This window comes from Mastigoproctus giganteus, chromosome 11 (assembly GCF_048544385.1).
Source record: "Mastigoproctus giganteus isolate SK-2022 chromosome 11, ASM4854438v1, whole genome shotgun sequence".
In the NCBI taxonomy this organism is placed as follows: domain Eukaryota; kingdom Metazoa; phylum Arthropoda; class Arachnida; order Uropygi; family Thelyphonidae; genus Mastigoproctus; species Mastigoproctus giganteus.
In genome coordinates, this window is record NC_143585.1 from 78,106,829 (window position 1) to 78,124,329 (window position 17,501).

General features: G+C 36.1%; 1 protein-coding gene across 1 annotated transcript in view; it reads right to left on the reverse strand.

Moving 5' to 3' along the window:
- por (Protein-serine O-palmitoleoyltransferase por) overlaps window positions 1-16,965 on the reverse strand; it is a 136,266-nt gene extending 119,301 nt beyond the window's left edge. The window contains exons 1-3 of the mRNA XM_090384482.1: window positions 16,725-16,965; window positions 15,651-15,852; window positions 6,349-6,392 (exon numbers count right to left, since the gene is read on the reverse strand). Coding sequence (XP_090240608.1) covers window positions 6,349-6,392; window positions 15,651-15,852; window positions 16,725-16,965 — 487 coding nt within the window. The remainder of the gene's footprint in view (window positions 1-6,348; window positions 6,393-15,650; window positions 15,853-16,724) is intronic.
- Window positions 16,966-17,501: the final 536 nt, after the last annotated feature.

Below are 17,501 nucleotides of genomic sequence, written 5' to 3' on the forward strand. Positions count from 1 at the left end.
AAAATGCATTGCCAAAAGTATTTTGCATACATTGCGTGATTCACCGCCAACATCTGGTGCCTTAACTCTTGTAATAAAAGCTGTCAACCTCGTTAAGGCTAATGCTCTTCAAAGTCATCTCTTTCGCAAATTTTGTGATGAAACTAAAGAAGGATTTGACCGTCTTGTACTGCATACAGAGGTGCAATGGTTGTCTAAAGGAAATTGTCTTTGTCGTCCTTTGGAACAGTATCGTATCATTTCTAAATGAAAAGGAGATGGGAAAACAGTTGGTTGCCATGAAAATAGACATATTTTACCTCTCAGATGTGTTTGAAAAACTGAATTCTCTTAATAAGCTGCAGAAAGGACATAATTGTGATTTAATAACTAGCAAAGAAGCCATTAATGCATTCCTAGGAAATCTCAAATTGTACAGTCTTAATATCTCACGCCGTGCGTTTGACCAGTTTCCAAACCTTGCTTCAGTTAGCAATGATTTAAAAGATGATGATTGTGTTGTGTATGTTGATCATTTAAAAAAAAATTATGAAGACATGCAAGTTCGGTTCAAGGACCTACCAGAACTGAACATTCCAGATTGGGTGCTGATTCCATTTGAGGTAAATATCGCTGATGTTGAAATTGATTTACAAAAGGAACTTGTTGAATTGCGGTCGATCTGATGAGACAGTCCGAAGTCTATTCAAAAAAAGAAAGCATGATGTATGGAAGAATAGTGACATTGCATGTAAATATCCGCTTTTATGGGAGAAAGCTAAAATGTATGTCATTGTTTTCCCATCATCTTATCTTGTGGAATCCGGCTTTAGTCGTGTAATACAGTTGTTAATAAAAAATCGTAATCGACTTGATATAGTAAAAAGAGGCGATCTTCGTCTGACTTTCACAAAATTGGAGCAAGATATTAAAATGCTAATATCAAACATCAGCCACAAGGATCTCATTAGTAGGGCCTATTTAATAGCCTTAGGAATAAATTTATATATGTTGTTTGAAATAGTAGTTTTAAAAATTTTTTTTTTACTAATTCTGTTATTACAAGTAAAAAAATGTTTCAGTTTTATAAATTAAAATTTTCAAAATTTGTAATTTACATTTTTTATATTATATTGGAATTGTGTAATTATTAGCTTTTACTAACCTACAAACAAATATTTCATTTAAGAATATTACATATGCGTATATGGGGGTACACATAGTTAGGACTCAGGGGGTCCACAAGCAAAAATTTTGATTTATTTGATTTACCTGTTCTATTATTATCTTCAATAATTTATACACACACATATATATATATATATATATATAGTCGAACTTCCCTATAACAAATTCGATAAATCCACCGAAAAAATTCGTTATACAGAAATTTCGTTATACAGAGAATATCTTTTTTATTAGAAATTGTTATTTAATTAGAAAATGAAAATGAATCTACATTTATTTTTAATTTATTTTATTTCAAAAACACTTATTTAAAAAATCTGTAATTTTCGTTTGCACAGTACAATTAAAAAATGTCTGATTCTCAAAGAAAACCTCACATTTGTTCAGAGCATTACAAACATTATCAAGAACATTTTCACAAAACTGTAGACCGATACGAACCATTTTAAAAGCGTTAATCATTTCTTCGTGAGTTGGCTTTTCTACGGGTTGTTCTGATGTATCTTCCGCATCATCGTTAATTTCTTCATGATCAAGGTCGGGTCTAACACTGTTCAGCAGTATTTCATCTTCATTTGGATGTTCTGTTGTAGTCAGATCTTGATCTGCATAAACATAACTATCTAGTGTTATTTCATTTTCGATGTTTCCAGACGATTCTAATAATGTCCAAATGTTTTTCAGTTGTGAAAGGGGCAGTTCATTTTGTTCGTCCAGTTGCTGTTCGACTTCTGTATTCAATGCAAATCCCGCTTTCGAAAAACAATTTTGAATAGTGTATTCAGCGACATCGTTTGTCCAAACTTGTTCCAGCTCAGAGATGCAATCTCTAAGGTTAATTGTAACATCAAGTTTCTATTTTCTGATAACGCACTGAAAATCTTCATTATTATTCACTTTCGATAATGAAATTTAAAATTTTTAATAATGCCTTGGTCCATTGGCTGGAGTTTTGACATCACGTTTGGTGGTAAAAACAACCTCACACTTTTAAGTTTGGCAGAAATACTGGCAGGATGTGCCAGACAGTTGTCAGTTACCAACACTATTTTCCTTTTTTCTTTTGTTATACGCTTGTCTAGTTTTAATATCCAGTCTTCAAAGATATCACTTGTCATCCATGCTTTTTTATTAAAGGTGTAGTCAACTTCCAAAGATTTTGTGCCTCAAAAACATCTTGGGTTTTTTGATATTCCGATGACTAAAAGTCTTAATTTTTCACTTCCTGTCATATTTGCTCCAACTAGCACATTGATTCTTTCTTTGCTTTTCACAAAACATTTATCATCCTTAAAAGCAAGTGTTCTATTCGGAAAACATTTAAAGAATAAACCCATTTCGTCAGCATTAAAAACATCCTTAGGTTCATATTCTTCCAAAATCTTCTTTAAGGTATTGTTCCTCCAACTGCTGCAATCTTCTTCACTTACATTAACACTTTCTCCACAATTAACTTTTTCCACAATTCTGTGGCGCTTCTTAAATTTATCTAGCCACCCAGTGCTCGCATTAAATTCTGTATGTCTCAGGGACTGTGCAAATTTCAGAGCTTGTTGCTTAATTATTGGACCCGATATTGGTATATTCTTTTCACGTATCATTTGCACCCATTTTAGAACAGCTTTATCAACATCTTCGTATATACACAAGTTAATTCACTTCTCGTCTGCTCCTCCTTCAATTGCATTTAAAATTTATTCTTGATTTTTTAAAATCGTAGATAAGCTGCTTGCAGGTATGCCATATTTCTCCGCAATATCTTTTTTCTTAAAACCCTGGTCAATATCATGAAGAATCTTTGCTTTATCATTAATACTTAAACACTTTCTCTTGGACGTTGTTTTCGCAAATGTAAAAATTACTGGACTGCTGTTGTTAGTTGTTATTTGGGTTTTTAGGAGCATTAGCAACGAAGGCCATATTGCTCTGGGCACATGCGGTGGTCATTCCCTGACCTTTCCGCATCCTCCGTATTTGGTGGTCATGGGCTCAAACCCGATTAATCAAGAAGCGTATGCTACGCACTGCTGCTCCTGCCCATCTGGCTACGGAGCTGCTCAACAGTATCACGTGACTTTTCCTATCAATCACTTTGAAGAAATATGCAACTTTCATTCATATATACACAAAAGAAAATTTATGGTTAATGTATGCTGTATGTTACTTTTCAGAAAAAAAATAAAATACAAGAGCATATAGCCAAATTGTTCTAAACGAACGAAATAAAAAAATTCATGAAAACCATATACTGGGAGTCCAGTTAGATGAGAATGGACATATCATATAATGATTGACAGGAAGGTCACTTGGTACAGTTGAGGTGAGAAGCGAATGTCACTCAGTAGGCGTTACTAAAAACCGACTATGGTAGCATTCTATGTATTGCCACTGCAGCACGCTAAAGGCTTACTGCAGCGAATTTCGTTTTCCCCTGAGCCAACATCAATATACAAATCTATCCTATTTATTGTAAAGTTTATGACCACTTTTAAGAAAACCCATTTGGTTTCATAACTGTAACAAAATTGAAACAAAGACCCTCCTACAGGCGTCAATGGCCACAAGTATTCACTAAAAGGATGATTAATTCCAGATGCTAATGTGCAATTTCGAAGGGAAGGAGGCCATATATTTGAGCGGCTGTTTAGCAGTAAATGCTTGAAAATCATCAAAAATGCTTTTACTAATTTTTTTAAAAATTCGTTATAGAGAGACTAACACTTTGCTATATGGGGTTAATTTTACATGTAATTTCGTTTTAAGGTTCAATGTTTTGCGAAAAAAATTCATAATATGGAGAAATTCGTTAAATAGAAGTTCGTAATAGTGAAGTTCCACTGTGTGTGTGTGTGTATATATATATATATATATTTTTTTTTTTTTTTTTTTTTTTGTGGAACTATATATACACTGGTGTTCAAAGAAAGTGCACCACCTAGGAATTTCACATTTCTAACCTTTTTCACAATGGTATGCTACATTAATGACTAGCATCACAAAAAGAAATATAAACAAAAGACATTTATTAATAGTTAAGGCAAAGCTAAGTAATATTTGACAGGTACTCTCAAAATATTCCAAAATGAGCATTTGCAACCTTTATACAACAGTTTTGGTAAAAACAACAATTATGGCTGAAATGTTATCAGAAGCCCTCAATTTGCTTCAGTTTATCATTTTAAATGGAAAACAAAATGAAAAGTTCACCAGGTGCAAACTAATATTTAGTTGAACTGCTTCTGGCCCTGATGATAGCAGCACACTGTCGAGATCAATTTCTGAAGATAATCAACTGATATTTCGTAGTTCCAAACACGAATTATGGCTTCCTGAAGTTCCCGAAGGGTCTTTGGTTTCTTTCTGGCAACTGCTGTTGTTGTTGTTGTTGTTGTTTTTGGTTTTTAGGAGCATTAGCAACTAAGGCCATATTGCTCCAGGATATGCGGTGGTCATTCCTTAACCTTTCCGCATCCTCCGTATTTGGTGGTGACGGGCTCGAACCCCGGTCTAATCAAGAAGCGTGTGCTACGCACTGCTGCTCCTTCCCACCTGGCTACGGAGGCGCCTCTGGCAACTGCAGTTCCACACGATGCCAACAGTTCTCTATACGATTCAGGTCCGAGTTGTTTCCTGGCCAGCCCAGAAGAACAGTTGCAATGAACCAATCTTCCAACCATATTTTCACTGTAACAAATGTAAACACATTACTGTCGAACTTCTAATGCAGAAATGAAGCTAAAGTAACTACAGAAGTGCCTACTTACACTTTTTGCCCGATGACAAGGAGCAGAGTCATCCTGAAAGATGCATTTACTTGGCAGCAATTTGCCTTCCAATACAGCCAGGTATCCATTGGCATTTACGGAACCTTTTATAAACTGCAGGTGACCTACTCCGCGATACGAAATGCACCCCCATATCTGGCTGCTAGGGAATTTCACAGTAGACACCATACAGTCTGGATGGCATTCTTCATCTACGGCGATTTGTTTGTCTCCCATCAGAGCCATGCAGGTTGAATTTCTTCTCATCCGAGAAAATAACTGACTTCCACTGCTGGGGGGGGGGGGCATTCGACATGCTCCTTACACCAAATTAATCGGGCCTTTTTCATTTTTTGTGTGAAGAGGGGCTCCTTCTTAGGACAACGGGCTACAAGTCCATTTTTGAAGAGGCACCTTCTGACTGTTACTGCACTTGCTACTACTTCTGTATGTTCTTCCCATTATGTATTGGCGATATCTTGACCTTTCTCCAATCCAAAGGAATCTCCCCCGAGTCCAATGATGCCCGCATAATTAATCTCAATGGTTCAATACACTTTCTGGCTGCCTCCCTCAAAATTACTGGGTATATGTCATCAATTCCAGGAGCCTTACTTGCCTTCAGGCTCAAATGTTTTTCTAATAAACAGTCATCTGTAATTTCAAAATCACTAATATCAGTACCATTACCCAGGACACAACACTCCATCCTGGACCATGCAATAATTCAGTTTCGAACCTAAATGTCACTAGATTGCACTCTTAATAATTGCTTCTAAGATTTTCCCTACCACTGAAGTCAGATTAATTGGTCTGTAGTTACTAACTTCACCCTTAGAACCACCTTTATGTATTGGTGATATCTTGACCTTTCTCCAATCCAAAGGAATCTCTCCCGAGTCCAATGATGCCTGCATAATTAATCTCAATGGTTCAATACACTTTCTAGCTGTCTCCCTCAAAATTACTGAATATATGTCATCAATTCCAGGGGCCTTACTTGCCTTTAGGCTCAAAAGTTTTTCTAATAAACAGTCCTCTGTAATTTCAAAATCACAAATATCAGTAACATTACCCAGGACACAACACTCCACCTTGGACCATGCAATAATTCAGTTTTGATTGAATTGATGAACCTTGTAGGGTCATGGAATTCAGGTGGAAGGTATGGGAAATATATTTTTTATTATTATTATTATTTATTATTATTATTTTTTTTTTTTGAATTCTCATTTACGCAATGTGAATCAAACTTTTTTCCACTACTTTCTTTCTGTGATAAATACTGGGTTCTCAAATTGGGCCCAGCTTAATGTTGTAGCATGGAGCCAGATTTAAAATAAATATAATTTTTTCCTCTCTCTCGCATATTATTTTGAAACAATAAGACATCCAAATTCAACCAAAAACAGCTTACCTCTAATTCTGTGCCACTGGGTTGGATCTACAAGGAATAGCTCACTTGAAAAAAAAAATAAAAATAAATAAAAAAAAAGAAATCAGTTTAAAAGTAAAACAAATATATCACAAGTATAGATTAGTTCATGCTCCTAAATTCAAGAAAACTGAAAACGCAGTTTAATATACACCTAACAAATGACTGTATTATTCAGTTTGTTGGTGTAATGGCATAAGCATTTAGTATTAGATGGACACATAACTATCAACTTTCAGAAATAAGAATCCAAAAAACTTTAATGCAGCTCCATCTCTCAGCTGGAATATTTCATCTAAATTAATAATAAATCATTACATGCAATGCAAAAATAACCATATCATTAAACAAAACTACACCATTTTCGGGGGATAACCAAAAAGAAGCCTTGCATATTTATATAGTAATAATAGTAATATAGGCATGTGATGCAAGAAAGCAAGTGTATGAGCTTATGTAGCAACAACCTAAAAAAAAAAAAATAAAATAAAAATACACACAACCATTCCCTCTAAATGTTTGTCCAGTTCCTCCTTGAATTTATTCAAGCTATCAACTTCCATGACAACAGATGGAAGTTTGTTCCAGCAATTAACCACCCACTGGCTAAAGGCAAATTTGCACACATCAATTCTACAACTGCCTTTCCTCAATTGGAATTTATGCCCTCTTAGGTTCGTAATATGAGCAAATGGAAGAATCCCATCAGAAATCAGCGTGCTCAACCCATTCAAGGCCTTATATATCTTAATCAAATCGCTGCACAGGTGCAGTCTCCGCCGCTGCAATTTGCAGAATTTAAGCCTCTCTTGGTAAGAGGATCTTTCATCCCACCCTCACCAATCTTGTTGGCCTCATCCTTCTCTGTACACACTCAAGCAAATCTACATACTTCCTAAAACGAGAACTCCAGACCTGTACACAGTACTCAAGGCATGGCCTGACCTTCCTATATATCAATGACAAAACCCCATGACCTGCTTTTGCAGCCTGTCTGCATTGCTCAGAAAACTTCATATCTGACTGCACAATTACTCCCAGGTCTTCTTCATCTTCTACCACCTTAAGTGTAGTACCACACAGTTGGTACATTCCTCTGGGGTTACTTCTACCCATATGTAGTACTTTGCATTTGTCAATATTAAACTTCAGTTGCCGCTTCTCATCCCATCTGCCCAAATGTTCTAGATCCTGTTGTAGTAGCACACTGCCATTACTGTCAACCATGTAATGATACAAAGGTTGGCAAACTTCGACACTAAGCCTGATATACCTTCATCGATATCATTGATAAATATACAAAACAACAGTGGGCCCAACACCGAACCCTGTGGAACTCCACAAATAACATTAGTCCACGAAGAGCAGCACACATTGATTACCATCCCCTGTCTTCTCCCAATTAACCACCCTTTTATCCATTGTAGCAACTTATCCTTAATACCATTCTGCTCCAATTTGTACAGTAGTCTTCCATGCACAACACTATCAAAAGCTTTCCTGAGATCCAACTATATAATATCAAAATTATTTTTGCATCCAGTTCCTTTGTAACCACATCATAATAACCAATCAAATTTGTCAGACAAGACTTTCCCCTTAACAAACCCATGCTGTGTCTGAATTATTGCTGCAGTCTCGTCTAGTTGATCCTGCAATGCATCTTTAACCAGTGACACCATTATTTTACCCGGAACAGAAGTTAAACTAACTGGTCTGTAATTAATTGTGTCATCCTTCGATCCCTCTTTGTGAACTGGGGATACATTTGCACATCTCCAGTCCGAGGGGACCTCCCCTGAGTCCAAGAATGCTCTCATAATTATTGCTAAGGGTTTGCTTAGTTCCTTTGCTGTCTCCATTAATATAACTGGATAGATCCCATCCACACCAGGTGCTTTTCTTATGTTTAACTTCAACAATTCCTTCTCCACTTTTCTCTCAGTTATTACAAAATCATTAAGCACCCTGCTATAATTTGATAACTCTCTGGCATTTTTCTTCCTTAATAATTCCTCATGTGTGAATGTGGATGCAAAATACTCATTCAGTTCATTTGCTGTCTGAGCAGGATCATCAATAGTCGAACCATCAATATCAAGCGGACCAGTCTGATTCATCCCCTTTCTTTTAGTTTATATAAGTAGAGAAATCCTTGCTGTTTTCTTAGCATCCTTTGCCAAAGATTTCTCATAAGCTGCCTTCACTTGCCTAATCTCCTTTGTGACTTGATTACAGACTAGCTTATATCTGCCATAGGCTTCTGTCACCTGATAATTTATATGCATCCCATGCATTTTTCTTCTCTGCCACAAGTCTCATTAGTTCATTTGACAACAATTTAGGCCTAAACCTTGAACAATATTTCTTAATAGGCATGAAACGTCTAGTAGCTTCCACGATTAATTCCGTGAATGCTTCCCACTTAGAATCTGCTGTTGGTAACATCATCAGTTGGTCCCACTGTACAGAATTTAAGAACTGTCTGAGACCACTGTAGTCGCCTTTATGGAAGCAAAAATCCTTTCCTTTACCTCAATGGTAATTATATCTTTAAGTTGTTGTTATTGTTATTTGGTTTCTAGGAGCATTAGCAACTAAGGCCATATTGCTCCGGGGATATGCAGTGGTCATTCCCTGACCTTTCCACATCCTCCCTATTTGGTGGCTCACGGGCTCGAACCCTGGTCTAATCAAGAAGCGTGTGCTATGCACTGCTGCTCCTGCCCACCTGGCTATGGAGGCACCTATATCTTTAAGTAAATCCGACATCTGTACACTGTGATCACTGCCACTTTAGTGGTTCCTTTATCTGCAAATTCTTAATACACGAATGATCATTGCTGATAACCCTCTCTGATTGCCTCTCGAACATGCTGCTGCAGAAAACAATCATCCAACAAACCCACAAAAGTCTTTCTAGTGTGTGTGACCAACCCACAAGTTCCAGTCAATATCTGGGAAGTTAAAATCCCTCATTATGAGACATTCTGATTTATTAGAATTCTGATTTATTAGCAGTTTTTTTTTTTCTCTGTACAATTGTCTCCTATTCTTATTTTTGCTTTCCCAATGCATATGTCACACCACACTGACTCAACATTGCACTGTCCATCTATGTCAACTGGATGCACTTCCTTTGATTTTATGTTTTTCTTAATTAACAGCATAATCACTCCTCCCTTCCTATCCTGTCTATCCTTTCTGTACACACTGTATACCCCATATTCCTATTCTGCATTCCTAATATATGTGTGACACCATGTCTCTGATATCCCAACAATATCCACCCTTGATGTCTTGACCAACAATATCCGCCTTTGATGTCTTAACCTAATTGCCCTCTTCTGAATGGAATCTAGAAGCCTGAGAGAGGTTTTGGGGGCACTGCCTCAGATGTGGGAACAATATTCCATGGTATGGAGGATTTGTGGCCTTACTTACTTACTAACATCCTACTTTTCTTCCAACTCTTGTATTGATAATCTTGGTAAACCACCTCCTACCATTCCCACTAAAGTCCATTCAATGCCTCTTGTGGTCTTCCATTAAAAGGATGTTAAAAGAATATTGAATAATCTCAATGTCAAGAAAGCTCTACGTCCTGATTCCATTTCTCTACTAGTTCTTCTAGTTTGTGTGTTGTCTTTTTACACTTTCTTATTCCACTAGTGTTTTTCCTTCTGCTTGGAAATTTGCTCATATCCATCCAGATCCTAAAAAAAGTAACAAATTCATCCAATTATTGCTTCATTACACTCCAAAGTAACAGAGAAATCCATTAACCACCAACTCCTAAAGTATCTTGAAACCTTCTATCTGACAGACGATTGCCAGATTCTATTAGTGTCGATCCACTCATGATATATCAGTTTATCTTACACACCTATGGACTAATAAAATGGCAAAGTTTGGTGAAACTCAAGCAGTTTTTCTCTGAACTTTTCTAAGGTTTTTGATCATGCCTGACATAATGGTCTTGTAAACAAGCTTCCATCTCATGAATTTCCAACTTTTTTTTGAAATTGGGTATCCAGTTTTCTCTATGATCGTTAGCTGCAGTTGATGACTCTCTCTCTCTCTCTCTCTCTCTCCCTCTCTCTCTCTCTCTCTCTCTCTCTCTCTCTCCCTCCCTCTCTCTCTCTCTCTCTCTCTCTCTCTCTCTCTCTCTTCTAACTTTCCCATTAATGCTGTTGTTCCCCACTGTTCAGTTCTTTTTCCCACTTTTTTCCTCATATATTAATGACCTTCTTCCACTGACTGGAAATCCTATCCATAGTTTTGCTGATGATAGAACGTTGCATTCCACCTTCCAGTTTGAGAAACCTTGCCCTGCTCAAATGGCTTCAACTTTTCGAATATCCACTACCAATTCCTTAAATGCTGATCTCCAGGTAATTCTCTAGTAGGGCAAAGATAACTTAGTTAATTTCAATCCTTCTAAAACTCAGTACTGTCTTATATCTCGCAAAAAGGATTCTTCTGCTCCTATGCTTATCTTCGATAACACTCTGATTTCTAGGCAAAATCATATATCTCCATTGGGGTGTTACCCTGACTTCTAATCTCTCTCTTGGCATAAGCATATTGCAAATATTGCTTCCTCTGCATCTAAAAAGCTGGGTTTTCTCTTTTGCTTTTGGTGTTACTTTTTTTCCAAACAGCTGTTCACTCTGTACAAATTGCAAATCCGCCCTACCATTGAATATTGCTCCCACATATGGCAATGTTCTTCAGAATTAGCATCTATAATCATCCCACTCTCTCACAAACAAGTCCAAACAGGCTGCAAACAATTAGCATCATCCATGTTGACTTGTTTCAGCACATGTTTTGAACTCCAATTTGAACTGTTTTCTGGAACAATCTTTCTTCTTATGTATGTATTTACTGAAAACTGCAGAAATGCTGCAGAAATTCAAGTCTAATGCTAACAAATATCTTCTTTCCCTCGACCTCCAATCCGCACATGGTACTGATATCTGTCATGTTTGCGATTTCATTAAAAAAAAAAGGTGGGGGGGAAATAGAAACATTGAAAACATTAAAATGCTAAATTCTTATAACAAAAATCATATATTAAGCATACTTATCAAAACAAATGAAGGCGAAATATTTTTTCACCTAATATTGTAAATGCCTATTGCTTCTATACTTAAGCTAAAAATCTCTAATGTTGTATTTTAAGCCAATATCATTAAATTCATTGTTCACAACTGGGAGGAGAAAAAAAAAAAAAAACCTTATCTGTGTATTTAAAAAACAACAAACTTGATTTTGTATCAAGGTACTAAAAATCAGAAGAAACATCAGAAAACCAGAAGAGTTGGTGGCAGGCATGTATTTCATCCCCATGTAATAACTGAGGGTGAAAATAATTTAAAGGTTATACAATTCTATCTTTTTCATTTATCTACTACTAAAAGTGGTAGAATTATATTATAGTTTAATTCCAAAAATCATCATTTGGGATGTTTGTTTGTTTGTTATTTGGTTTTTAGGAGCATTAGCAACTAAGGCCATATTGCTCTGGGATATGCGGTGGTTATTCCCTGACCTTTCCACATCCTACGTATTTGGTGGTGACAGGCTCGAACCCCGGTCTAATCAAAAAGCGTGTGCTACGCACTGCTGCTCCTTCCCACCTGACTATGGAGATACCCATTTGGGAAGGAATTGAATATCACTTTGAATACTGTAAATACACCCTATGATTAATAGTTCACATGCAGCTTCAGATAGACTTTCTGTTGCAAATTAGAAAATTTATACACTTTTATAAAGTTTACGGACTGTACAAAATTTGAAAAAGAGTTTTTTTGGACTAAACATCTATTTCCTAACGGACATGTACAGTGGCAGACAAAAAACTATATCACCTTCAAAAAAGTAACATTTGTAGTGAAATGTATAAGATATGTATAAGAGATTAGGCACCTGTGAGGTGATCTGATTGAGGTGTATAAAGCTTTGAATGGTTTGGGCATGCTCAATGCTGATGGGATTGTTCCTCTAGCTCAGAATAATCACTTGAGAGAGCATAAATTCAAACTGAAGACAGACAGTTGTAGGATAGATGTGCAGAAGTTTGCCTTTAGCCAGCAGGTGGTTGCTGATTGGTGGAACAGACTTCCATCTTTTGTTGTGGAAGTTGATAGCCTAAATAAATTTAAGGCTGAACTGGACAGGTATTTGGAACGAATGGTGGGGTGAAATGGGAGCGTTTTTTTTTTTTTTTTAGCTGATGCTGCATAAGCTTGCTTTCTTGCATCGTATGCCTCTACTAATGCTAATATTGTTTGGTTATAGTCATTTTGTTTGTCGCAAAGCAAAGGTATTGTGTCAGATAATGCTTCTATTGCATCAGACAGTAATTTCAAGGTATAAATACGGCATGGGAAGGGTATACACGCTCATTAGTATCCTGTTTTATGGAGGTGTAAGGATGGCTCCATATGTTCAGTTGTTGTCAACTGAACATATGGAGCCAAAAAAAGTTTAGTTGTTTCTCTGTCCCAGGAAGGGTTTTCTACGCATGCTATCACCGATAAAATAGGCTACCACCAGTCAACAGTATCCTGAGTGCTGGAGTTAAAGCATGAAATCGGTGATGTGAAGAGAAGACCTGGATCAGGCCATAAGAATGACTACACCTTCTTAATATCGATATTCGAAAAGGCTATGCCTTTGTAATCACTATGCAGGTGCTCCTGATCTAAAACTGGACTTTGAGATGGCCTCTAGTGTTGAAACAAGTGCACGAACTATCCAAAGACTGCTTTCGGAATGTGGTCTGCATGTTTTTGGGCCCAAGAAGAAGCCTTTGTTGACCCAACAAATGAGGAAGAAGCGACTTGATGGGCTAAAACGCATGTTTCATGGACAAAAGAGCAATGGGACACTGTCATCTCTTCTGACAAAATGAAATTCAACCTGCATGGCTTGGATGGGAAGCGATATGTCAGAAGACAAAAATCAGAGGCATACCATCTGACTGCATACCACTGACTGTCAAGTTCCCCGCCGGTCAGATGGTCTATGGGATGCATAAGGGGTGAAGGAAATTAAGTTTATTAACTTTTTCTTTTTTTTTTTTTTTTTTGTTTTAGTTAGTTGTTGGTGCATCGGCTTCCGTGGCCATAATGCACCTCCCAAGGTTTTTGCAGTACTCTGATCCAAGCCAGAGGCAGGATTCGAACCCGCGACCTTTGGGTTGCCAGGCAGGCACTTTACAAACCTGGCTAGTCCGGTCGGCAAGTTTATTAACAGAACAGCGAATGCTTGTTTGTTTGTTTGTTATTTGGTTTTTAGGAGCATTAGCAACTAAGACCATATTGCTCCGGGGATACGCATGGTCATTCCCTGACCTTTCCGCATCCTCCGTATTTGGTGGGCATGGGCTCGAACCCCGGTCTAATCAAGAAACGTGTGCTATGCACTGCTGCTCCTGCCCACCTGGCTACGGAGGCGCTGCCAGCGAATGCAGAAACCTACACTGTTGTCTTGGAGGAGTGCCTGAAACTTGTTATTAGGGATCACCACACAGACGTCCAAAACTGCATTTTTCAACAGGACTCAGCACCTTGTCACACAGCAAAATTGGTAAGTTTTATGCTATTTAGATTTAATGATGAATTTGTCTTCTTGTCTCACAAGACTTAAATCATACTTACACCAATGTTTTCCCTCATTTTTCTCCCTTAAGATGCAGTCATACCTCAGAAATGCTGGCATTAGTGATGGACCGGCCCGGCAATAGTCCAGTTTTGAACCCTATTGAAAATTGCTGGTACATAATGTCATCTAAAATTGTTCAGAAGCCAACAAATAAGATTCAGCTGCAGGAGGGCATTGTAAGGGTGTGGTACCATGAAATTGGGCAACCATATATCCAGAAGTTGATTAACTCTTTGCCAGAACGTTGCAAGGCTGTAATTGCAGCTCGAGGAGGAACAACAAAATATCGAGGACTTAATTTTGCTGATTTACAGTACATAATACTATTACGTTAACTTATTTCACTTTTTACACATAAATGCATTAAATGTATGTTTGGCTGTCATGATTGCCATTTGCATGATTTCTCAAATTTCCATTAATTACGCATTTCACCCTTTGGCAATTAGGCAATGATATTTATGGCAATTAGGTATATCAGGTGCAGTCTTTTTATTGTATTTCATTTACAGAGATATATATCCCATCTAACAAATGCATTTCGAACATTTCTGCAACCCAGAATACAACACAAAACACATTATTTGCAAAATTTTGATGCTACATAAGCTTGCTTTCTTGCGTCATATGCCTACTAATGCTAATGATGTTTGCAAGGGCAGGTTATAATTGTAATCTATATTAAGTAAGATATTCATAGCAAATTAGTTTTATCATTGATTATGCATCAAAATGACGCCAACTACAACCATTACTGTTGTGATATAAGCAGCAGACAACACTATGTATCCATCAGAACTTAATGTCATTATGAGGAAAAGCACATTGTAACTGAAGGTTTTTAATTCTGTTTTAGAAACAAGAAGTGACAGAAGAAACATCACTAATGGAAGTATAGTGAATGAACATTCTATGTATCAGATATGTCTGTTTTAGTAATGAAAACTTTACCAACATAAAGTGGTTTACCAACTTAAAATGGTGGTCTGGTCATAAAAAAAGAAGAGAAGTTTCATTTATTAAGATATGCTAGTTTCATTTATGTAGATGCAAGCTTCTGCAGAAAATAGAGAGACTAATGTGTCTATATGTAAATAAAAGCTTACATATACAAATTACACACGTAAAGGGAAGAGGAGTTGTTTTAGTGACAAACAACCAAAATAATAACATTTATGGTATTTTGTTGTGTCTTTCAGATGAAGAAAAAAAAATAGTTTTTATTCTACATCAGCAAACCTATCAATTTAGCCTTGCAATGGAGAAATTGAAGAAGCTTAACTGTAAATGGATGAGCTGAGAGCCTGAAAAAAATTGTAATGTCTGTGTTTAAAAAGGAAGAACTAACTGATTGATTTTATATTATTTTGTCTTTGTTTACTAAATTGTTTAATTTAAATTTCTGAGAGTTAAACTAAAATAACCATTACAACAGACTTAACATCATATACGAAATGCACTAAAAAAAAAAAAAAAACCTGTATTGCAGTTTAGCCATTGAGAATCATTCAATAAAACCAAGGTGTCTGTTATCTGTAATTCACACTTTGTTGTTCACAATTTTATTAATAATTTTTGAACATTTTAAAAATAAACAATATACTTACCACCCTAAAAGAAAAATAACACATGTGATTACGCAGGTTACTCCTCTATATTTTCTTATGGTTAAATGGATTCCACGAAGCATAATATACCCCAAAAGTGCCAACGACATAATATAGGATAGTTCAGCACCAAAAAATATATATAAACAATATAATCCTGTACACAGAGATGTCATGTGAATCCAAGATACTGGTAAAAAACCTGAAAAATAAATAAATAAATAAGATTTAAACAATTTATAAAAATGCTTTCAGGGGTAGTTTAGAAAAGCATACAGACAACGGAAACCAAGGAAAGCTTTTGTATAATTAAAGATTAATTAGTCTGCTTGTTCCTTATGATTTGAGAAGAAAATTATATGATACAACATACAATATATGCACTAAGTAAATCATATACACTCTACCACACAAATAGTTTACTCACAGTTCATTTCTGCTTGAAAAAATTATTAAGCAAAAGAACACTTTTAAGTTTCAGTTTACATGTTAGTTAGTTAGTTAGTTAGTTGCTGGATTGAAACTTTTTGAGCAGAAAACCAAACCACATGCACATAAAAAAGATGCAGAACACAAACGGAAAAGTATTATGTAATGATATGTTTGTCAACAAGTTGCCAAGTCAGATTTCATACATTATGTTGCACTAAGAACGAAGTTTAGAGCAGTGAGTGAAAAATTAATTTCGCATCCACACAAACTCCCAGAAACTTGGCAGAAGTAACCATATTATTTATATGCTGTTTCTTATACTAGCATTCAGAAAAAAAAACAGAAACAGAATTACCAAAGGCTTCCTACAATTTATCTCAGACTGAGTTTTTAACCTACATTGTCATTTTTTAGGCACATCAGCATATATGCTGTGTAAATGCTTATCTTCACCAAATCCAGGACATCAAATACAAAATTTCTGCCAATTTCCTGATCAGTCACTATATTTTCTTGGTCAATTTGCACGATAAAACTTTAAATAGAATAATATTTAGGCATATACTTGCAAAATTTCTCCAAAACCAGCATAAGAAACATTTTTTCTTAAAAAATACACAGACAACCAAAATATCAACTTACCTAAACAACTTGTTAATCTTAAAAGAAAACAGCACATAAGTAGACGAACCGATGCAGATAAACCATCATTTATTGTTGGTAAAATGCAATCTCCCCACAACTCTTGAAGTGTATATGATTCAGGCATATCAAAACTAAAGTCATGTTCTAACTCTTCAGTATATAACTGATCATACACTGCATCCATCATTTCTGGATCGAGGTCCGAATAAACATCATCATAATCTATCCCTTCATCCATCTCTTATCTATGGCAAAAAATATAAAAAGATTATTTTCTTTGTTTTTTACAATATATACTATAGCAAAATTACATTGTTATCATGATGATACAATGAGGTCAGCATTTGCCACAAAAGTTCATTAATCAGATGGAGTGTAAATGTTAATCTATAAACTTCCTGATGGATGCTGAACTACCATTCTTTGGTTGAGTATGCTGTAATTCACCCTCTGAGACTTATTTTTTGCAACTGAATGTAATGACATCTTTAGATGTCATTACGTTCAGCGCCTCTCTAGAATAAGTAGTTTCATGAAAAAATTCAACATTCTTAAAAATAAATACAATTTTGATAGAAGTTCCAAGTTGTGCATGATTATTCCAAAAAATCTGTTGTTTGTTGTTTTTGTTTTGGTTTTTAGGAGCATTAGCAACTAAGGCCATATTGCTCTGAGATATGCGGTGGTCATTCCCTGACCTTTCCGCATCTTCCGTATTTGGTGGTGACGGGCTCAAACCACGGTCTAATCAAGAAGCATGTGATACGCACTACT